Here is a 24,088-nt window from a genome sequence, read left to right on the forward strand (position 1 = left end):
CATTTAGTTTTAGTTTTCCCTCAAAACACAAAGAAAAATCCCTAAATGTACGGAAATTTCAACACTACAGACATTAAGAGGCAGCAAATAAAAAAAAAAAACAGAATTTTTTCCTAGAAAAACTATATTTAAACAACACATTGTACAATTCCTTCTGCTATAAAAACTAATGTGGTTAACACTTCACTCCTATCTAATTTGTGTTCTTTTGATAACATTCAATTAAAGTCTCAAATTATTTTGTTATTTTAACTTGCCTCATATGACTCTACATTAGGCAACTTCCTTCTCGCATATACTGAATACATCCTTTTAAGTAGATCTTCTTTAACAATCGGTTTACACTTAAGGAGCTTTTTATGGCCACAATAATGTTCCCACCGAGTAATCTCCTGGCCACACTCGCACACAAATTGAAAACATTTTTTCTCATGTTTCCTACAAGAATTCGCCCACATGTAAGATTTTTCACAAAAAACACACTTAAATAAACCTTGTTTCTCCTTTTTATTATCCTTGAAGCTATGACAGAGTGAAATGTGTTTTTTCAGTACAGGGGTTCCGTTAAATTTCATGTTGCATCCATTTACCGGACAAGGATGAAGTTTTTTAGAAGAATGTGATGTTGCTAAATGGTTTCTGAGCTTAGATGGGTCGGTGAAACTCAGTGAACATTCTACTTTTGGACACTGAAGTGGTTTACTGTCCAGTTGGGAGTTATTAGTACTCATGTTAGAGTTATGTTTGTGTACCTTTTCTTGATGATCATGCAAATTTTCGATTTGTTTAAAATTAGAACAGCAAATTGAACATTTAAACTTTAGTGAAGCCGATTTTTCTGCAGGATTTTTTACATTATCATTCGTGATACTATGACAGTGTGAAATGTGTTCTTTCAGTACAGGGGTTCCGTTAAATTGGATGTTACATCCATTTACTGGACAAAGGTAAAGCTTTTTAGAAGAATGTGATGTTGCTAAATGGTTTCTGAGCTTAGATGGGTCAGTGAAACTCAATGAACATTCTACTTTTGGACACTGAAATGGTTTACTGTCCAGCTGGTAATTAGTACTCACATTAGAAATATGTTTGTGTACCTTTTCTTGATGATTATGCAAACTTTCAATTTGTTTAAAACTAGAACAGCAAATTGAACATTCAAACTTTAATAAAGCCGATTTTTCTGCAGGATTCTTTACATTATCATTCTCAATACTATGACAGTCTGAAATGTGTTCTTTCAGTAGAGATATTCCTTTGAACTGGGCACTACATCCTTTTACTGGACAAATGTGAAGTTTTATAAAAGAATGTGCTTTTGCCAAATGGGTTTTTAGCTTAGATGAGTCCGTGAACCTCAATAAACATCCTACTTTTGGACATGGAAACAGCTCAATAGTAGATGTGGTATTCAGGTCTTCCAGGCTCTCTTGTTTGATTTCAATAGTAGCTTCCTCTTGTTTTATCAGAATCTCTAGATCAGTATGTTCTTCTTCAAAATACTCATCGGTTAAAGGCTCTTCTTTTATTAAAACTTCTTCAGGCTTTAGGCTGTTTGGGTAATCCAAGCTCATGATCTCAGTGACTTAGTATTTTCAGTTCTAGGTAGTAAAGTTTTCAACTCGAGGTTAATTTAACTTTTCTTGGTGGGCATGAATTGTTTGAATTCTAAACATAACAGAAGTAAAAAATAAACAAAACCAAATTCACATAACCTCAAAAAATGTGACAGACATACAGCCGACATTGACATGCCATTTAATGACAGATGACATTGACAGAGTCCAGTATGAGAACTGTCACTGTCAAAATGTAAATAAAAAATTAATGGTCCTCACAGTTTTATCCACAAATTACCTAAAAATATCTTAATTTACTTTAAGTAAGAGAAATAGTGTAAGTTAATATAGTGATACACTAAAAATGGATAGTATAGGGGCCGAGGTTGGCCAAAAAATGAGAGTAAGTACCGTTATCTTCAATCCAACTGTTTTAAGGTTATAATGGTCTAAAGGAAAATCCCTTTTTAGAGCGCTATAAAAGCGAAATTATTGGAACTGGAGTGTTACGTAGGTAAGTACTTAAATTAACAAACCCTTATTTTACCAAAAAACCTGATTTTGTCACTGTTTGCTCAAATATCCATAGATGATGAACTTCCTGACTACATAATGGTTATGGTAGCAAACAGGAGGACCAAGTCTCAAATGAACGAGGACCTAAACCTGTTTCTATCCACTAAAACTTCAACTTTTGTGAACTGGCTACATATTGTACTAAAAAAGTTAAAAGAGGTCACCGTTACTAACCCAGAAGTGTACAAAAAGGCTGTTAAGAGAAAAAGTGGTGAAGTGCCGCCCGATGATAAGAGTTGTTTAAAGGTTAAAAAGGAAAAATCGCATAAGAAAGTAAGGAAAAGAGACCTGCCTAGGAAGGACATCCTGAATATCAGTCTTATTTCTTTCTAGGTAAAAAAAGAATCTTTGCTGGAAAAATCTGTAAGAGAAAACAACAAAGAAGACACTCAGCTGATCCCTCAAACAGATGACCCACCAGTTTCATCAAACAAGTTATCAGAAAATCGCAAAATTATTATTGAACATGAAGATAACAACCGACAAGAGATTGGTATGAATTTAATATAGTAAGTCACCCAAATTACATAATTCTTTTATAATTTTTTAGCCGAAGATAGTTTTGATATCCCTTTGCTCTCTGAGGTAGGTGAAATGAATGAAAAAGAACTTGAAGACATAGAAAAAAAGATTAAAAGTGTCAAAAGTCGTTTGGGTTTACTGGTCAACAGTGATACAGAAAATGATCATGAAAATGTAAAATCAGAAGAGGAGAACAGTTTAGCCAAAAAGAGACAAATAAGTGTCTTAGAAAATGCCATTTTAGAATCAAATGATGAAGAAAATTCACTTTTAAGCAATAGGGAAGTTGAGTTGGACGCACCAGAGAGTAAGTGGAGAATTTGATATTTTTTTTATTGGGGGCATTAATTTGTGTTGTTTTTAGGCGAAGACAAACCGAAACATAAAAGAATTACATTCGATTTTGAGCCCGAAAGTGTTTCTTTAAGGTCAAGGTTGGAAAACAGACATAGAAATCGGTCCAGGGAAAGATCCCCGAGGACCCCACCGCCGAGGAAAAAAGTTTCTGTTTTGGAGAGGTTAGAGAAAAGGCCCAGTCCTAGCGAGAGGTCTCGGGGCGAACACAGAGAGAAGGACAGAAGAAATTCTAGGTAAAACTATTGAAATTACTAGACAGTTCACGAACCAAAACTCTTTATTTTATACTCGACACGTGTCTCGATAACGATGTTGTCATCTTCAGGAGAAGATTAAAGCAGTTTAATAGAGATTAGTTCAGTTTTAGTTAGTGGTAAAACTGTCTTGTAATTTGAGTGTCACATGAAAGGTTCCAACCACAGGACTAGTAAAATTTTTTGTTGTTTATTAAGTTGTCATTTGTCAATTACCATATTATACCAGACTATAACTTACACAATGCTTGAGTGCATTAGTTTGAGTTGATACAAAGGAGTGTCTTAGACCCTATACTCTTTCTTCTCTACATAAATGACCTTGTTTGGGAAGTAGAAAAATTCAAAGTAGACAATTAGTTTGGTGGAAATAAACTCTGATTAAATTAAGATAAAACACAATTTATCTGCTTTTGAACACTCCAACAAGTAATGTTCCAGACAATTCAGAGTTATTGACTGGTGAGGTTACTGTAACTTACACTACCAAATTCCTGAGAATGCACATAAAAGAATTTAATCAACTTAAATAGGAATATACTTATACAAGAACTAAACAAAAAGCTAAATTCTGTTATACTTTATTAATTCTTAAGCATAGAAACAGTGAAAATAATATATTTTGCAAATTGTCAATCTTCAGCAAGGTTTGGGCAAAGATAATTGTTGAGTCATCATTTTGGTTTTGTTCGCATTAAAATTAAAATTTCTCCATTATTAATTCAAACGCTAAAATTAAAAAAAAAATGCACGTGCCTAGAAAAATAAAATAATTCCAAATCTATAAAGACTTAATTTTTGGCATTTTTTGCATTGATTTGTCTTTGTACCGCATCGCAGAATTATTATTAATAAGGCATTAATCTTTAAAGTTGACATTTGAAGTTAATTAGGAACAAAGTGGAGGAATATGTTTTAATAGAAAATAATTCTCACAAACATTTTAAATAACAAAATCAAAGAAACATTACTAGTACCTATATTATTTTTATCAAAAAACTTAAAGTTATGGTTTAAAGCTAATTAAACAGGACAAAATGCCGGGTTGAATTTTGGTGCATAATTACCTATATTTTATAACAAAAATTTAAAAACTTCTAATTTTAATAATATAGATATGTACTTACATAATATATGTATATGTACTAAGTATATGTATATTATACTTCCTGCTTAAGTTATTCTAAAATTGGATTTTTATATACATGTAGGTAGTACATATTCACATTTTTATAACATTTATTACTAAAATCTTGGATCCGCAAATAATTAACACTTTTAGACGAAAAAAAGAAAATTATTCTAATACTTATACTTATATGTACATCACATACATATAATCTAATACATATAATATATAATCTAATACAATAGAAATACGAATTATTTTAATTTACAGCTATATAATTTATACAGTTAAGTGTTCAAACTCAAATTGTAGGATTTTTCATAAATATGAGAATACAGGGTGTCTCAGATTAAAAAAAACATAAATTTTGATGCACTTAATGGGTATTTTTTTCTCAATTTTCTCCCTAAAAAATCCACAAACTAGTTAAAAAAATGAGCGGTTGGCAAAAAAATTGCAAATAAAATATGCACATTTTTAATACAGCGTGTCCCTGGATGAACCTAGTCGAAAACCATTTACAAAAGAATTGTTTTCGAAATCAAGAAATTATAAAATCTCGCAATTTGATAGGGTTGATAGGGATGGGGAGGCATACGACTTAAATATTTTTATGCTGGCGGCACTTCCGGTTATACAGGAAGTTAATGCTCATTAGCTTATATTAATATATGTCTATACAGTGTGTCCCACTTAAAGGTTAGCCACCCCTCTAAAATTTTTGTTTCTTGACAAATTTTCAAAAACTTTTTTTTGTTAGATGGTCAAAAATGGCAAGTTCGACATTTAGAGAAAGCAGGTCATGGCCTACTGTATTCAAGTTTGAAGTGCGAAAAATCGAGAAGTAGTATTAGCGATATTTATTTTTGAAAAATGGTACTGGATTATTGTTCAGGACCATTTAAAACATAAGTGTACCAAATTTGGTACAGGGTGTTGAAATAAACTGGAGTCAAATTTTTAACAGGCGCAATAACATTCTTAATCAAATACGAATATTTTTTAAATATTTTGGCTAATTGGCATGCGTCTTGAGAACACAAAGTTTGGAAATATCCTTCAATAGTAAAAAACATTCATTCATGAATGTTTTTCGTAGATCAAATTTAACGTAGAATCAAAAAATTAAATGAAGTGTAGAGCGTGCCTTTTAAAATAAGGAAGTTAGCAAGAACTTATGGTATAACCGGAAATGCCATCATCATGAACATATTTCAGTTATATGTCTCCATTAGCCTTGATAATAACAAATTGTACGAAAAACTACTTATTTTTTAAATTTTTTAGTTTTTGTTTTTGTTCTTTTTTTAAAAGCTCGTCTCTCATTTGCAAAATTTAAATATATTAGTGATAAGTGAAAAGCATCTTGAAAATATTGTACAAAAGGTTCTTAAAAATCTTGGATTTGTTTTTCAAGCAACAAAAGGATTTAGCAACATAAATTCCTTAACAATTTTATTCAATAGTATAGTAAGACCTGTACTGGAATACGCAACAACAGTTTGGAATCCAATGTACGCCAATTATATTGGCCGACTAGAGAGTGTGCAGCGCAAATTTGTTAACACTTTAAATTATAGGTTTAACAGACGACGGCATTTCTTTAGTTATGATGATAATTTAAAATTTTATAATATGCAATCGTTGGAGGTCCGAAGAAGAAATTTTGATTTAATATTTATATACAAGGCCGTAAACAACTTTATTGATTCTTCATCTGTTTTAGAAAAGCTCAATTTTAACATCAATCCTTACATCCTTCGTAATAGACAAACTTTTGTAGTGTCCAGGTATTTTTCCAATTACTTATCGAATTCTCCAATTATTAGATGTACCCGTATGTATAATAGTTTGGAGTTAAACCATCCTAATATTGACTTATTTTTTTTGAGCTTTGATGCCTTTAAACGACACCTAAGACGGCTTCCTGATTAAACTACATAAGTAATTCTTTCTAGATTGTGATGTAATTTTAAGAATTAATTCTCTGTAGTTGTAATTATTATTATATAGAACTTGTTTACTAATTTGTATTTGTGATATAACGTGCTTTCTTATTATTGGACAGCTGTGCCTGTCTGTTAGAAAGCCTTGACTGTAAATAAATAAATAAATAAATAGCCAAATGATGCACTAAAAAAAGTTTGTGTAAGTAACAAGAATTGTCCTTACTTCCTAGCCAAGTAGAAATCTCTTTTTGAGCAATAATTTTGTTCTCTATTTTGAGACTCAAACAATCTTGCGCTTTATATTCAATAAAATATTTTTTGGACAAAATAAACATCTTTTGGACTGAACTACTGTATTTACTACCAATACAGTAGTCATGTATAAAACGACAAACTTATTTAACGGTCCACTAGTCAAGATAAAAAAATGTTGGTTGTTACCTGTAAATACATTGCAATAAAAAAAGATAATTTTTTAATTTTTATATAGATTTTTGGCTATAAAGCTTAATAAAGCTCACAGAATCGGCGTGAATTGATATATACGTCAAAGGTATTTTGGCTATCAAAGTAACAAGTGGTAGAGATTTAAGCTGTTTAAATAAGTAAAAAATGTCTGTGCGTGACGTGCTATTTTATTACTGTGCTATTTTATAGGCTATAGATTTTAGTGCTCTTTAATAAATGTTAATACTTTTTTCTCTAAGTTAAAGAGGAAAGCCAATCCCTATAAAAAAATAACATGGGATTTCCTGTGTCCCACTTAGCAATGGCAACACTAAGTATACAAAAGTATACAAAAATGCATGAGCACAAAAAAACGATGGCGCGCAAAAGTGAAATTCCATCAAAAATATTTATATCAACGATCCTCAAACTTCCCCAAAATCGGTATCATAAAATACCTACCTATTTAAAAAGAAAAGCGTAACTTATATTTTTTTTCAACCTGATGATTTAAATTCGACGATTCGCTAATTTTTGAGTTTGTATACTTTAAAGTTGGTCAAGATTAGAAGATTCAGTATAATAAAATAAAATAATATTTTTTTCGCCTTCACTCAAAAAGTTCACTTTATTGACTTTTACAGATGAGGCAGTAAAATGATTAATAGGGAGTAAAATGAAGTTTACTACACGAGCTTTAGCGAAGGCAGTAATTTTAAAACGCCTATTTTACTCTAATAAATAACTATTATTATTTGTTATGGTACTATTTTTAAGGGTTTATCTCAAAGTAATTATTGTTTTGTAATTTGACTATTTAAACCGGTATTATATATTTTATTCTTTAAATTTAATTTTCAGTATTCAAAAATTAACTTTGTACATCACCTCATAGTTTTGCCACCTTAGACATTTTTCATTTACCTAAAAGTCAGAAAATTATAGTTTTTGGTTAACTGTAATTTTCATTGCCGAATAGTTCCCAATTAAAACTTGAGATAGATATAGATTGTAGGTGATGTTCATTTCACAGATATTCAGCTGTAACTTTGCGTAAAAATACACGTATTTATACCTGGCCCTTCCAGGAGCCACAGTTAAAGACCCATGAAACGAATTTTAGGTACAAGGTGTTCCATTTAAGAGGAAAAACGGCATATTTTTTACTTTTTCCGTATATTTACAAAATTGAAGATAGCCAATCGACGTATTTTAACTCGGAGAATTTGAAAATCGTAATAAGAAAACCTTAGAACATTGAAAGGCTAGAATTAGTAAACAACAACTTTGTTTGAGTCCAACATGTGCACAGGGGCAAGAGGGGTGTTTTGTTTACAAACATATTTGCCGATTCTCTGTTGTCAAGCCGACACAAATTTCCAACGGAGGAAATTTTTAGCTATATTTTAACAACCATTATAACGTTAATTTAATTTATTTGTGTTGTATTTTATAGGAAAATTCAAAATAAAAAGTATAAATACTACAATTAATCTATTTTAAGAATAAATATAATATCCTTAAGAAAAAAAAAACAAAATTATTAACATTCTTATCCTAAAACTGCTTCTAAAAAATTTGAAGCGACAACACCGGAGCTTAAGCGCCTGAGCCATACGCGTAGTGTCATCTGTCAAACGGCCTCTTTGTTTATTTTCGGGATTCGTGTATTTTCATTAATTTTTGGTTTAAAAACGAAAAAGGCCACATTTTAGTGTTTTTTTAAATTGCTAGGATGGCAAAAACTTGTGTCGTTTGTGCCGCATCATGATGAAAAGGTGATTCAAGCCGATCTTTGCACAAGTAAGTACCGATGAATGTATAACATCACATCATAGGGTTACTATCGTCATAAACGTAGAATAGGGGATCTTATAGATATAAACCTAATAAAAACTTGAATGTGAAAGTGTGCGTAAAATACCAAAATATTTATATTTTTAAATGTACCTATCTATATAGTTATGTTTTTTTAATATATACATTAGGTAGATATATGAAATTACTAATTTTTTATTGCCTTTAAAGAATTTTGAAATTTATTTAGATATTGATATCTATGTATAAAGTTAATTTTGTCTTTCCCTAAAATTTGGTCGATAATTTTTTGTTTGTTTTACCATATTGCAACTTACAATAATACATATAGTAACTGGCACCACATATTAATTTATTACTGTAATTTTTTTTTGCTTTTTGATTAAATATCAAATACTTATTATAGATTGCCTAATATATGCCCAAAGGGAACAATGGATTTCATTAATGGAAATCAACATAATTAAAAAGAACATATTTGTTTTTTCAGATCACATCCTTAAAAGTGATTTCTTACATAAGGAAGATAATATTATCAGCTCTACCTCAAAGGTAATTTTTTTTTAAATATATTTTTCTAGTATAAAAAAATCGTCACAAAAAGTATTAGTGTTACTCATATAAGCTTTATTTATACCTAATACTTATTAAATTAGGTAGGTATGTGTGTAAAACTATTTTTTTACTAGGATTTCTGATGCACTGGTTAAAAACACAGCAGCCGATAATTTAGTTAATTTAAGTGATTTACCCTTCAAAGCTGCAGGGATAGTTTTCCTGAAGAGTGCAAAAACTTCTTTAGCTTCTAAAATGGTATATAGTACAAACAGTGAAGCTAATATAGACAAGTATGGATAATTAAAATAGATTAATATTCTTGATACTCCAAATTTTGTATAATTACAGATCTGATTATTCATCATCAACAATAACTGCATCTGAGCTTAATAGTTACCGTGGGGTCTAGGTCAACAATTACTATTTCTCATCCAAGCCGTTTTTGTTTAACTGCTACACATTCCCTGATTCTGTCAAGGAAAAGGTAAAAATACACTCAAAATAGACTACTAGTTTTATGCCATGTATCATCCTATTCTATATATCTTATTTACAAGTGAAATTGTATTTTATTATGTTATATTTGTTTTATTAAATGCAATTAATCAAATGTATGATATTACAAAGATTCTTTGTAATAACATACATTTTATTGATCAATTGGATTATCATAATAAATTTTTTTAATTTTTTCTTTTTAATTTTTTCTTTTTAATTTTGGTAATACTATATTTTTATGTATATTATTCTAGGGTAAAATCAAAATGATATCCTGAGGACCTAAGCACTGATGATTCATCAAATTATGGGAAAAAAAAAAAAAGAACAAAAAATTTTAATTCGAAGATTGCAACAAACAAATTTTCGCCAAAGATATTGAATTAGATTTCTCAAGTCATTATTAAAATACTTAAGAAATAATAACATGATTTTCGAAAAATCCCAACATACTACATATTTGATTTGACTTGTAAAAGTACTTGTTTGTATATTACTACTAATAAACTATCTAATCTAATCCATTGTCTTTATTCGTAGGTAAGCTTTGTTTTTTAGTATAAATTAATATGATATAATACTTGGTATTAGGTATTATATAGGTCACTGTTAAATGTCTCAAAAACCATTGTACAGGCTAAATACTCATAATAAAAATCTTCTAACCTATAAAAAACCTGCAACTCCTTCACAATTTGAACATCCTTGTAGTTTTAACTCTTTCCGCTGAAGCAATACTGTCCCTTTGAAAAAGTCAGCACCATAGAAGTATATATTATGTGATTTAAAGTAAGTGATGTAAAACTGAGTTTTGTATAATATAATAATTATAATAAAATTTTGCAAAATGTTAAAAATTTGTGTCTTAAAACATGATTTATTAAGAAATCTATAATTTTATATTAATAAAATATTTTATTTCCATAAAAATGCCTTGACAAAAATGCTGCCTTTTATTAGGACCTTCCTCTAACGAAGTCCGTTAAAAAAACACATAAATAGCTCATAAATGGTAATATTACTTATATTTAAACTCTATAATAATTCATAAAAATTTATCAGGTAAATATTTGTTGACGACGTCACTGGTAGAGAGTGCTTGTATCGGTGGCATCAACAATGCGATCGAGCGGCGTTGCGGTGCCATTACCGTTTTCTCGTTGCTTCGTACTTTATTTTCATTTATTTAACGTATATTGACTTCGATATAGAGTATCTTATCAAATTTATTTTAAAAAAATGCTTGATATTTTATTAAAGGGGAGCAGTAGTATTGTTTTGAGCCTTCGGAAACAACTGAAAATTTTTATGATATTATAAAGTGATTCTTGCCATTTCTCTATAAGCATTTGGCATCATTGCATCAGAGATGTTGCAAGCAAACAAACCTGCCCATAGTTCCACGGCATGCTACTTCTAGCCTTTCAATGTTCTAAGAAGAAAACAATGTCGTCAGTCTTTTTTGTTTGTTATGGAATTGATTTCTTATTACGATTTTCAAATTCTCCGAGTTAAAATACGTCGATTGGCTATCTTCAATTTTTTTAAATATACCGGAAAAGTCAAAAAATATGCTGTTTTTCCTCTTAAATGGAACACCCTGTACTTACTTACTAAGGCACTATTAAGGTTGAGTATGTTTATAGAACTCTAGGACTTACCGCAATTTAAAATCCAACGTTCGCAAATACTTGGATTTTTATAAGGAAATTTAAACATCTTTAACGTAGGATTCTCTCTTCTAGTTCGCCTAAATAACAGAATTACGTCCGTCACAAGAGCGAATAACAAAAATAATATTGTGTTGCTCAGCCGAGTCGCAGCCGTCGAATTAAATTTCGCAACACAGCCAAGCGATCGGCCAGATTTCAACGCGTAATTTCACCGATGGATCCTCGCTCGAAAAGCGGGGATCCTTTTAGGTGGTCAAAAAATTTACACGGGATGGATTTTCTATAGTTTACTATTATTTTCTTTGGTTTGGGGTAATTTTTTGTGTTGGAGGTGATTTTCCTTATACAAAAGAGAGCAATTTGAATAATTCAAAACATGGCATTCTTTAAAATCGTCGTTATTAAAAGTTAGTCGCTATTCGCGACTTTTACTGTATACTAGAGAGTTGTGGGACTACTAAGGCTTCTTACACATATGGGTTATTTAGCCTTACTGTATTAATTATTTTATTTGAAACTCTAGGAGAAGAAGTACTTCAAGAGACCGAGATCGGTATCAGAGACCCAAGGAACGTAGTAGAGATCGGGAAAAAAGGAGCAAAAGTAGAAGTCCCGTAAGATCCCGAGAAAAGAGCGCGGAAAGAACAAAGAAAATAGTAATTAATTTATTCTAAAACGTTACGGAATTTTCCGTTAAAAGTTCCCTTTTAATAATGATTTTCTAGGGTATATTGGGTCGTTTGGGTGTCCAATCGAAAGTGGCGGTAATAAAGAGGGCGGCGCCCCAAAAGAGCGACAGCGAGGAAGAACCGACGGTCAGGGAGGTGCGGAGCGCGATCAAAGTGAAACCGCGGGTCCTGCCGGTCGGATGCGCGCAACCGAATAAAAATTTACTGCTCAAAGCGGTGGCGGATGCGCAGAGGAGCGTCGCGCAAACACCGACGGTCGGCAAAGAAGTCGTAAGTAAATTCTTGTTTCAAAGGGATTGACGCAAATTGTTTTATCTTTTATTGAAAACGGTTCTAAAGGAACTAACTATTTAAGACAAGAAAGCCAAAAAAAAAAATATCCATCGTCTGTGTTTATATTAACATCATTCAAATTTAAGAGAGGCCGATGGTAATTAATGGATGGTAATTGATGAAGTGGCCTGCTAGGTCCCCCGACTTGACTTCTTTGGACTTCTTTTTGTGGGGTTATTTAAAGCATAGAGTGTATGTAAATAAACCCAACAATTTAGAAGAATTGAGAAATAATATAAGAAATGAGATTCAACGAATACCTCAAGAAATGATACGCAACGTTCTGAGAGAATTCGAATCAAGACTCGCTTACTGTCAAGAAGTTAATGGGGCTCAATTTGAACATTTAATTCGGTATAGATTAGAATAGTTTCTTTTTGTTCAACGTTTATACAATACTTTTGATTAAATACATTAATATTTTGAATGTTTTTTTAGAAATTCTACGGTTGAATTTCTCAGTACCTGTTGACACTTACTAGCTAGTGTCAACAGATGGTTTTAAAAAAGCTTCGATTAAAAGTGCAAACCGCATTTTTTGTCTATGTCTAACCGTTTGGATTTTATAACATGTCAAAAGTGCAAATATGCCGATCTTCAACTGTCAATAACTCAAAAACAAATGAAAATAGGACATTGTACATGAAATATGTCTAGAATTTTCTGTTCTTTAAGAATACAGAATAAAAAATTGGTATTTCCATTTCAAAAATTGAAGTTGATGGTCGTAACTTATTTTTGGACCGCAGTTGAAAATAAAAATCGACGTGTCCGAGCGTTTTTTTTTTGAACATACCCCTGAATTTTAAATGAATTTATTCCGGACTTTTGGCTCTCACTGTATATTCAGCGTCCGTGGAGGATGTGGCAACTGAATTTTGTTTCTTCGAATTCCATAATACTGCACAATTACTGAAAGCCATAAATAAATAGCCGCTTGTACTTTTTCTTTCATGATCATTGCCTCCCCAATCGGAATCAACAAAACCATATAACATATTGACATAATTACCACTTTCATACATAAGTTTTAAATCAAGAGAACCTTTTATGTATCTTAATATCCTTTTTAAATTTTTCCACAATTCTGGGTTATTTTTATTTTGATACCTATTTAACAAGTTTATAGGTAAGCATAAATCAGGAGGTGTACATAACATTGCATACATTAGGCAACCTATTAAATTTCTGCAAGGTGCATTGCAATTTTCATCGTTTAATGCTTCAAAATCTAATTTAGTTGGAAGTGGAGTATCTACAGCTTTACATGCAGCCATATTAAATTTTTTTAATAAAGAATTTAAATAAATAGTTTGATGTTATTTTATTTTGATATCTTTTAATTCTTATACCTAAAAATAATGAAACTTCTTTTAAAATCTGTCATTTTGAATTTAGCATTTAAATATGATTTTAAATTATTCATTACATTTGTATCGCTTGTACAAATTAAAATATCGTCGACGTACAAGACAACGTAAATATTATTATGTATAAATATCAACTTTAGAATTTTTAAAATTACATTCTTTCATTATGTTATCAAACATTTCAAAGCAACATCCTGAAGATTGTTTTAGGCCATATAATGATTTTTGCAATTTACAAACTAAATTATTTCCGGCTTCTAAACCTTCCGGAATTTTCATGTAAATTTCTTCCTTTAATATGCCATTTAAAAATGCAGTTTTAACGTCCATATGATGAACTAATAAATTAAACTGATTGGCAAAAGCTATTAAAATTCTACAAGTATTTATGCTAGCAACTGGTGCAAAAGTTTCATTATAGTCAAATAAATATTGTTGACTAAAACCTCTTGCTACCAATCTGGCTTTATACTTTATTGGTTGCCCATTTTCATTTACTTTAATTGTAAATGGGTATTTGTAATACTGCTGTTACTATCAAGAATAAATCTTGATAGTAACAGCATTTAACCTTCTATAGTCGATGCACATCCGGAAATCGTCAGTCTTTTTTCTGACAAGTATTACCGAACTGGCATATGGCGAGACTGATTCTCGAATTATGCCATTTTCTAGCAGCTCTTCAATAATTCCTGTCAAAACTTTCTTCTCGGAAATCGACATTCGGTATGGCCTATAAAACTATTGGCTCATCAGTAGTGGATCGAATATGCATTTCTTCAGTGGTAGTTTGACCAATGTCTTTCAAGGACAAAGATATGCAATCACGATGCTCTTTAAGAAGTTTAAAAGTCTTTGTTTGTTCCGTTTCTGTCAAATATTCCCCAAAATTAATCATATTCGGTTGTAATTCGGTCTTAAATGCATTCGTCATATCGTAAATATCCTTATCGATACATAGTGGTGGTAATCTGCTTAAGGAAACCTTGAATTGTGATTTATTCATAATCACATTTTTGTCTCCTAGAAAATCCCTTCCGACGATTAAATCGTGCCTTAAATAATCATCGTCTAAAACCAAAACGGAAACGTCAACAACAGCTTCGTCAATAATTATTCGTAGTTGACACTTCAATTTCGTAGTAACTATGTTGCCCATAAAACATTTTAATGATATCACGGAATCGCCTTCTTTAATGACTGCCTCGATTTTCTTAGCGACCGATGATCTCATAACCGTACACTCACTGCCGGTGTCTAACAAACATTTAATCCTACGTCCATTTATCAAAGCAGTTTTGATAAACATATTCCGAATAATATTGGCGACTTCAATTTCATTTATCGTGCGTTTGTTTTTATTTTGTGGGCATTGGCCTCGAGTGTAACCTAAATTATGACAGAGCTCGCACTCAATACGCTCTTTATAACAATCTCTTGCTCTATGGTTTTTGCCGCAATTAAAACAAGAAATGCGTTTTGACACTTTTCGGGGATCGAAAGTTTGGTAGGTTCTTTGCTCGCGCTTCCATTGTGCGTCACTCTCCATAGCGGATGTTGATGCGATTGGAAACTGGGTTACCTGGGCAGTTGACACACGTTGAAAATCAACTTTGGTTGGTTTTAAAGCACCGACGCTACTTAAATAAGTCGCCAATACTTTTAAAAGTATTATACCGTATTATCACCCACTCCCTCTTTTACACTATCTATTAATTATGCGTCCGGGATATTTAAATGCAATTTATTGAGCTTAGTAACCTTTTCGAAACAGTAATCCTCCAAATTTTGCTTAGATTGCGGCGTGTACATTGCAGCATCTACTCATAATTTTCCAAATCTTATTGTGCTTGGAAAGTTTAAGATTAAAAGGCCCTTTAATAGTTTCCAAGAATTTAACGTTATTTGAGAACCGTCGTACCATTTACGCGCGTTTCCACGTAACCTACTGGTCGCTAATTTTACGGTAGTTAAATCGTCCCATTTGTGACAAAATTTTAGTTCTTCAACCCGCCGTATCCAGTCTCCGCGGTTATAATGTTCGCATTCGGGTGGAATATAGGTATAACAATTTCAGTAATCAACGCACTCACAGTTGGAAAAGGAATAACAGAATTTGTACTCACTTGAGCCTGCAGTCTACTTATCTGCTTTTTCAACTTTTTTATTTGCTCCCGTGCCTCGCCATCAGGGTCATCGAACGGGTCCCCTCTACCTTTTTACCTTTCATAACAGCACATACACTCGCACACAATCACGAGCACTAAAATTCACAATTCACAACCACCAAAAAGGTTAAAATATGGTCCCTTTTGAAAAGACGCGAACTTGGGGTCTTATCCCACTTCTGACTTTGTTAGGATACTATTTTAGGAAAAAATAGTAAAACCACGATATTTAAATTAAAACCGATTTATTAAACTCAATAATACAACGAGCCCGCTTAACGTGATAGCCTAAACTAAATCCCATTACATCTTTTTAAAAACAACCTTCATTCTTGTTTATACTTTCTGGCGCGGTATCGTAGAAATGCTGAGTAGCCGTCTTTGCGTTCTTCTTGCTAACATATTAGGTTTTGCCAATCAGTTTAATTTATTAGTTCATCATATGGACGTTAAAACTGCATTTTTAAATGAAGAAATTTACATGAAAATTCCAGAAGTCTGGGCTCATAACCTATTAAAATATAATAGGATGGGTACGAAATAAAACACGCAGATTCTTTTATCTTCTATTGAAAACGGTTCTAAAGGAACTAACTATTTAAGACAAGAAAGCCAAAAAAAAAAAAACCATCTTCTGTGTTTATATTAACACCATTCAAATTAGATAAGTACAGTGCGGTCTCTACGGTGTCGAATTACAATTTTTGCTTCGACTTATTTGATACATTAAACAGTTTTCTTGAATGGATTAATCCTTTTGTAGGCCGAAAAGTTGTTTACCAAGAAATATGTGGAAAAGAGACAAAACTCGACGAGCGCGGCAGAAATTCACTTAGAAACCGAACGAAAAAGTGAAATTCAGAAGATCATCCGTCAGTCCTCGAGCAGAATGAGAAGTCGATTGGAGAAGTTGAGTAGCGATGAGGAGCAGGAGGTGGTGGGGTACGATCTCAGGGAGTACGTTCCTAGGTCAGTGAAACAGGTGGAAAGGTAAGTAATTGAGTTCTCAATGTCTAATAATGTTGGTGGAGGGAGAATAATGCTAGGATCCTAAAAATCTTATTAGTTCACTGTCTATCATCTACTTAGTTCACTGTCGAAGGTCTATAATAATAAGAATCAAACTTTTTTTGCTCAAAAATTCACTCTTAAATTGTCCTCGACTTCACATCTTTAAATAGACAATAGAAATAATCGGTCATACTTCAAAAACAGCTAAAAGAGTTATTATATTTCCCAACTAAAAATTGTATCTTTGCATCCCCCGATTGTTTATGCAAAGCACCGTTTATAAAATGTATACATAATAACATTCCTAAACAATATTACCAATATACTTACAAACTTGTTTATTCTAACTGCATTATAATAGACATTATGCTTATAAATTATACCAGTTAAGTGTTTATACTACACTTCTGAGAAGAAAAAGAAAAAAAAAAGTTAAATCTACAGATTATAAAATTACTAAACAAAGTATATACCCACGATGGCACTAAGACAAATTTATTTCATTTTTCGTTGTCCATGCACCATTTATTAATCGAATCTCAGTATTGTTTATTTGATGAAATGTAAGGTGAAATTCATTCACCCTAGGTACGGTAAGCATTAAAACATTCTGCCACCCAATCTAGCCATAGCCCCAAATTTTCGCCAATCAAAATCGATGTGGCTACTTTGAGTGGCATAATGTTATTGTATGCGCTACATCAGGGGTCAGAATGTCGAGATTATTGAGGCTTGAGGATGCACTTGTCCGCTAGAAGTGCTTGGTTGCATTGCGCGTTGTGCTGATTTCCCGCTCATTGTTTTTTATTTTGGTAACATTTATGCAAAGACATTTTTATTTAAGATTGATATTTATTCATGATGGATACGAAAAAACTGCCTTTAATGTTTGAGTATTCAAATGTAAGCGAAAATACTTTTCGTGCAAACTTGCTATACGAGAAGTACACGAGTTTATTTTACAAATAAACTCTTAAAACAAAACTAAATCTTGCTTTCTGATTGAGAACTGGCTTATACCTACATCCTACATATCGAGGGTCTAACGTCATAGGGGCGTATGCGCCAAAAAGTAAATTTTACAGGAGAAATGAAAAACATTTAATTAATTTTTTAAATAGTGTAAAAAATTAATTAAAGTTTGAAATATGCCTTTTAAGGGTATATTTTTATCTTTTTTTGAATAATTAAACATTTACGATAAATTAATTAAACGTTTTTCATCTCTCCTGTAAAATTTACTTTTTGGCGGATACGCCCCTCTGACCTCATGATATGATCAACAAAGATGGCGGCGACTGAAAAGTTCAACTCTGACGTCGCTCTTAAAAAATCGAAAAAAGTTTGTTTTCATTGCAATAGAGACGTAAAAAGTGAGTTAAAGTGCAAGAAATGTTCGTTGGTGTTTCATCCAGCATGTCTGAGGCAGGCCGCGGGGTTGAAAAGTGCTATTTGTATCCACGAAGCAGAGGTACCTGACCAGATAACCTTAAAAACAGATTCGTCCCAAACTGACGTTTTTTGCATTTTGGTCGAGGAGCTTCAAAGTAAGAATAGGATTCTAGAAGAAAATAATCAACTACTCAGAGAAAAAATAACTTTTCTTGAGGAAAAACTAAAACTTAATTCCAATAATATAAATATCCAAAATAATGCATCATCATCAGCTGTTTCTGACAGCCCTGTATCAGCGCCGGCGTTAAACGTCATTGCTCCGCAGACGTCAGTTTCTGCCGGCCTTGATTACGATCAGCCAGCCGCCGAACGTAGCCCAGTGTTGCCAGCGAGAAACAACGCACGGAGGAAGAGCAATAAGAAGCTTTCCAAAAGTTCGCTTTCTAATCTTCAAGCACTAAAACCTGAAAATCTACCCAGTAGTTTTAATGCACCAATTGCGTCAACTGTCACAGTTGTCGATGATGACGTGTTTAACGACGAGAATGATGTAAACAAAAACAAATGGGAAACAAAAACTTATAAAAAGAAAAATAATCGTCAAAGTGTAATAAAAAATAACCGTTCCGAACCACTACATGGGAAAAATGAAAGCTCTTCAATCCTTAAGGTGGCTTTAACCATGAGTTTTCTCTTTGTCTCTGGTCTGGCCCCTGATGTGCTGAGTGAGACTCTGGTGCAGTACTTGGAAAGTAAGGGATTATCAGGGTCATCATGCCTAAAAATGAAGACCAAAAGCGACAAATTCAAGAGCTCTTTTCGACTTGCTGTACCAAGTCATGACAAGGAACTTTATATGGTGCCAGATCTATGGCCTAGAGGTATTCTGGTGAACCATTTTCAGAATGTTCAGCGCCAATTCCTGGCACAAATATAGAACCTGAAGCTATAGAGCCAGTAAGGATTATTTCTAATTCTGACACACTCCTCAGGGTGTTCCATATAAATATAAGGTCTCTGCGTAATAAATATCTGCAATTAGAAGCTTTTATCAATGACAAAAATATTGACATCTTATGTATTACTGAGCATTGGATGTCATCAATAGAATTAGAAGCCATACAAATAGAAGGTTTTACATTAGTGGCGTTTTCAACTAGGCAGCATCACATAGGTGGAGGTACAGCTATATTTGTAAAAAATGCACATTCATCTTTTGTGATTCCTAATTTTAACCTAGCACCTAACATTGATTTGTGTTTTGAATACTCTGTGATTTTTATAGAATGTTTTAATTTATATGTATTGACTATTTATAGATCTCCCTCGGGAAATTTTGATACTTTTTTGCGGGCTTTGGAAGGGAAACTTAATGAATTGGGTATGGCGAGGAGCATGCTGGTGGCGGGTGACTTTAATGTGCACTTTGGGACTGTCGACAACAGGGTTGCTCCTTTGTGTGATGCTCTGGGTGGTTATGGCTTGCATCATCTATTTCGGGCAGCAACTAGACAGGGTGTTTGCTTGGATAATGTCTTTGTAAGTCCCCATATCAATGTACTTTCATCACTTGTTGTACAACCCAATATCTCAGACCATGATGGTCAGCAGGTTGACTTTTCAGTACCCACATCCCGCAGTTTAATACATACAAAAAAAATATGCCGGCCTGTAACACAACATGGGCTTTTTAATTTCCATAACATTATTTCAGATACACCTTGGCATTTTGTATCAGAGCCTAACATATTGGTTGAAGAAAAGTTTATCACATTTCTAAACATTTTACAGGATACATGCTTGAAGTGTTTTCCCATAAAGCAGTTTACTGTGAGATCAGATCAATCCAATAATATTTCCTGGTTTAGTGACGAGCTTAGAGGGATGCGTGAAAGGCTTGGGTTTCTTGAGTTGGTGAGTAAACAATACACAGATGTATATCATAAAAATGTGTTTCTTCAGTACAGAAATAAATACAACAAAGCAATAAAAGAAGCAAAAATTAAAGCAAATGACCGACTCATTCAATCTTCAAGTAATCCTGGTCGCACTATGTGGCAAGTCATAAATAAATCTTGTGGCAATAAAACTGGAAGGGTTAGAGATTGTAGTCTTACAGCGAATGATTTTAACAACTTCTTTTTGGGTGTAGGTCAGGGTATCATGTCAGGAATGCCAATTTCGAATGTTGATCCAATATCATTGATTCCCAAACATGATATTGTTTTTTCTTTCAATGAAGTATCCTATAACAAAGTCCGTGATATTATCTCCAGCCTCAAAAATAAAAATAGTAAGGATATTTTTGGTCTAAATGTTAAAATATTAAAATCAATTACAAATGAAATTATTGTTCCACTTACAAATTTAATCAATCTGTGCCTTAAAGAATCATGCTTTCCATCTGTTTTAAAGGAGGCACTTGTAATTCCTTTGTTTAAGAAGGGTGATTGCAATAAACCAGATAATTACAGGCCTATATCTCTTTTACCAATTGTGTCCAAAATTTTAGAGAGGTGTCTAGCTGAACAGATTGTGGACTTCTTTGAAAGAAACAACTTATTTAGCAAATGTCAATTTGGTTTTCGTAAAGACAAAAGTACAGTTCTGGGCGTCTTGGATTTGGTTTCAGATATTCTTGAAGGTTTTCAAAATTTTCAATATGACACAGTTCTTTGCTGCGACCTGAGTAAAGCTTTTGATTGCGTCGACCATGGGGTCCTTCTTGGAAAGCTCAAAGCCTATAATTTTAGTCCATCAAGCGTTCAACTTATGAAATCTTACCTTGAGGGCAGGTGTCAGTCTGTGAGTTTTGCTGGGGTGGCGTCGGCAATAGGCGATATCACAATGGGTGTGCCTCAGGGGTCAATTCTGGGACCCATTCTTTTTTTAATATATATCAATGATCTTCCACTAATTAGTGAATATGCAAAATTTACTCTCTTTGCCGATGACACCACAGTATCCTTTCGGGCTGACACTCTGGGTGCTTCCCTGGAGGGATCCCTGGTGGCGCGGGAAGGAGTTGAAAGCTGGTTCTGCAGCAATCGGCTTCTCATGAACTCAGATAAGACACTTAAAATCATTTTCTCTATGAGGGAACTTGGGCAGGTGGAGTCTGCTGACACAGCTAAATTCCTAGGAGTCACACTAGACCAACGTTTACATTGGGGTCATCACATCAACCAACTGACTTTAAAGCTAAACAAAGCTGCCTATCTAATAAGAGGGCTCAGTGATGGGGTCTCAGCAGCAGTTCTGAGAACTGCATACTTTGGTGTTTTCCATTCACACTTGTCATATAGTATTCTAGCCTGGGGACATGCATCTGATACCAAACGTGTGTTCGGTATACAGAGAAGGGTGATAAGGGTACTAGCTGGTCTTGCATATAGGGAGGACTGCAAGGCAGCCTTTAAACAACTTGCCATTCTCACCCTGCCCTCAGTGTACATTTTGGAAAACCTTCTGTATGTTAAACGTAATACTCAGTCTTTTACTACTCACCAAGATATACATGGCTATAATACTCGCCATAGAACTGACTTTGTACCTCCTTACTGCCGTCTGGAAAGGTGTCGGGATGGACCGGGCTTTTGGGGAATAAAATTATTTAATGCTCTTCCCTCTGAAATAAAATACTTACCTCTAAACAGTTTTAAAACAAAAATCAAAAAAGTTTTATTAGTGAATGCTTTTTATTCATTAGAGGAGTTTTTTAACCACATATTTTAAGGTGATTTTACTGTGTTTTTATAACATCATTTATTGTTTTAGTTATAGTCGAATTTTAATTTAATGTTCTTAGTGTTAGTACTGTTAAGTAGTCTGTTTTGACTTTACCTATGTATTTTTTGACTTGTGTAAAATGTATATTACTGGCATCAATAAAAATTATGATTATGATTATGATTATATGACTGAGTTAGACCCTTGATATTATTTAGTTTTATTACAACTTACGAGTAGGTATAATAATAAAATTAATACAAAATCTAATTTCCTCAAAAACAAAGTAATATAAGTACCTATTTAGTTTTCAAAAACTGCATAGAGTTTTTTTTTTAGAAAATTGTTGAGAAGCAAGAAGAGTTTTAATCAAAGGGGATAATTATAAATTATTCAGAAAACCCATTTGCTCTCATAGTAGTAACTAAAATTATGCAAAGAGCATATAATTTGCCATTCGCCAAAGATATAGTATTTGTTGACAGTACAGTCATCATGCGATTCACTAAATCATTGCTTAACGTTTTTACTGACACCTTGTCAAATTGATGCAGTTGCTTTGGCAATAATTATAACCTCAGGACAGTCAGCAAGTGATTATCAAGCAGGATTTGAACTGCTAAAGAACTCGGTGCCAAATTCATTTTGCGGGCAAGGTTTTCCGAAAATTTTTATGACTTATGACTCCAATTCTGAAAGATGGGCCTTAAAATCTGTGTGGCCCAATTCCAAAACTTTGCTTTGTCGGTTCCATATGTTATAAGCGGTATGGCGCTGGCTGTGGGAGAAAAAACATGGTATTCCAGCAAATCATCGAAAAGAGTTTTATCAAAACTTTCATAATATTTTAGTAGCGTCTACAGAAGATAGAGCTAACGAGGAATTTAACTTGGCAATTTTAAATTCTGCTTCATTGCCAGAATGGCAAAAATATTTAACGGATAACTGGAACAGGAGGACAGATTGGTGTTTAGCCTATAGAGACGCAACAACCCACGGACATCAAACTAATAATTACAGCGAGTTAAGTGTTAGGTTATTTAAAGATAGCGTGCTTTCAAGAAATAAGGCATATAATGCAGTGTCCCTAATGGATTTTTGTTGCACAGCAATGGAAGACTACTATCTGCGAAGACTAAGAAATTATATTTATCAGAGAGATGCGACATGTAGTTGCTTTTAAAAAGGTATGCTGGGTAAATTATAAATAGTTGCAGAAACAGGCCATTTCCCAGTTATCTAATACCCTATATTCTGTCCCGAGTGAAAATCCGGATAAAAAGTATGACGTTGATATTTCAAACGGAGTTTGCAGCTGTGAAGTTGGACGGCTAGGCTCTTTTTGTAAACACCAGGCTGGAGTTCTGCATTATTTTCAAAAAGCATCTTCAAAATCAAAAGTTTTAGTGTCGAATCAAGGTTTTTAATGGCTCAGCTAGCTTTATTAGCTTTTTAAGGAGAGATTGTCCAATCAAAGGATTTTTATATGCCATTTACATCTACAAATCAAAACATGACTGAACGAGTGGGTGAAGCTGACGAAAATTTGGCTACTGATGTAAACTTAAATAATGGTTTAATATCGGAAAATAATATTAATAATCGCCAAACATTAACTGACCTTCAGCAAGAGGAGAACATTAGTGAGGATCAGTTTACCTCACTTATTATTTTAATGAAGCAAAATCATGTAAAATTTGGTACCACTGCCCAAAGTTCAACCAAATTTATGTCACGACTGAGCTTAATTAAAACAAAAAAATGCTTGGGAAACTTTTTTAAATACAGGTGGAAGCTGCAGCTCACTTAAAGTTAAAAGGAGATTAGCTATTAATGTGCAACCTACTGCTGTTGCTCAACGAAGACCAGGAGTAGTAAGGGGATGCAAAAGAGCTCCTATAGGCCGCCCAGCCCAATGCGAATCTTTAAGAAAAAGGGCCAAACGGCCGCATAATTTGGCAAAAAACGTTCGGGAAAATCGTCCCAATGCCTTAAAACATGGCGATGCACATTAAATTACATTAAACTTAGGTAAATTAATGTATATAAAATA

At 33.0% G+C, this 24,088-nt stretch overlaps 2 protein-coding genes and 1 long non-coding RNA gene across 7 annotated transcripts in view; 2 read left to right on the forward strand and 1 right to left on the reverse strand.

Annotated features, from left to right (window-relative positions):
• Positions 1-106: 106 nt before the first annotated feature.
• LOC126738280 (zinc finger X-linked protein ZXDB-like) lies at positions 107-1,737 on the reverse strand. The gene is made up of 2 exons (XM_050443531.1): positions 494-1,737; positions 107-438 (listed from the first exon to the last, which is right to left on the reverse strand). Exons 1-2 carry the CDS (start codon positions 1,572-1,574, stop codon positions 269-271), a joined length of 1,251 nt encoding a protein of 416 aa, XP_050299488.1. The 5' UTR covers positions 1,575-1,737; the 3' UTR covers positions 107-268.
• A 48-nt stretch (positions 1,738-1,785) lies between these two features.
• LOC126738279 (zinc finger CCCH domain-containing protein 14) overlaps positions 1,786-24,088 on the forward strand; it is a 38,275-nt gene continuing 15,972 nt past the window's right edge. Inside the window, exons 1-9 of one of the 5 annotated variants that reach the window (XM_050443526.1) lie at positions 1,786-1,962; positions 2,031-2,073; positions 2,149-2,408; positions 2,469-2,628; positions 2,686-2,964; positions 3,022-3,247; positions 11,864-11,996; positions 12,066-12,299; positions 16,664-16,890. In XM_050443526.1, coding sequence (XP_050299483.1) covers positions 1,924-1,962; positions 2,031-2,073; positions 2,149-2,408; positions 2,469-2,628; positions 2,686-2,964; positions 3,022-3,247; positions 11,864-11,996; positions 12,066-12,299; positions 16,664-16,890 — 1,601 coding nt within the window. In that variant the 5' untranslated portion in view covers positions 1,786-1,923. The remainder of the gene's footprint in view (positions 1,963-2,030; positions 2,074-2,148; positions 2,409-2,468; positions 2,629-2,685; positions 2,965-3,021; positions 3,248-11,863; positions 11,997-12,065; positions 12,300-16,663; positions 16,891-24,088) is intronic. The other 4 variants (XM_050443527.1, XM_050443530.1, XM_050443529.1 and 1 more) reach the window with 4 other exon arrangements.
• On the forward strand, positions 9,018-11,807 carry LOC126738281 (uncharacterized). Its single transcript, XR_007661277.1, has 3 exons — positions 9,018-9,459; positions 9,518-9,653; positions 9,922-11,807. It is a non-coding gene; the product is annotated as an uncharacterized LOC126738281 (long non-coding RNA).

This window comes from Anthonomus grandis, chromosome 7 (assembly GCF_022605725.1).
Source record: "Anthonomus grandis grandis chromosome 7, icAntGran1.3, whole genome shotgun sequence".
Taxonomy (NCBI): Eukaryota; Metazoa; Arthropoda; class Insecta; order Coleoptera; family Curculionidae; genus Anthonomus; species Anthonomus grandis.

Excerpts from the sequence above, each read along its gene's own strand:
- LOC126738280 (XM_050443531.1), bottom strand. The coding sequence starts at position 1,574 with ATGAGCTTGGATTACCCAAACAGCCTAAAGCCTGAAGAAGTTTTAATA. Across the intron at positions 439-493 it reads TAATAAAAAGGAGAAACAAG|GAAACATGAGAAAAAATGTT; the intron begins GTTTATTTAAGT and ends GAATTCTTGTAG.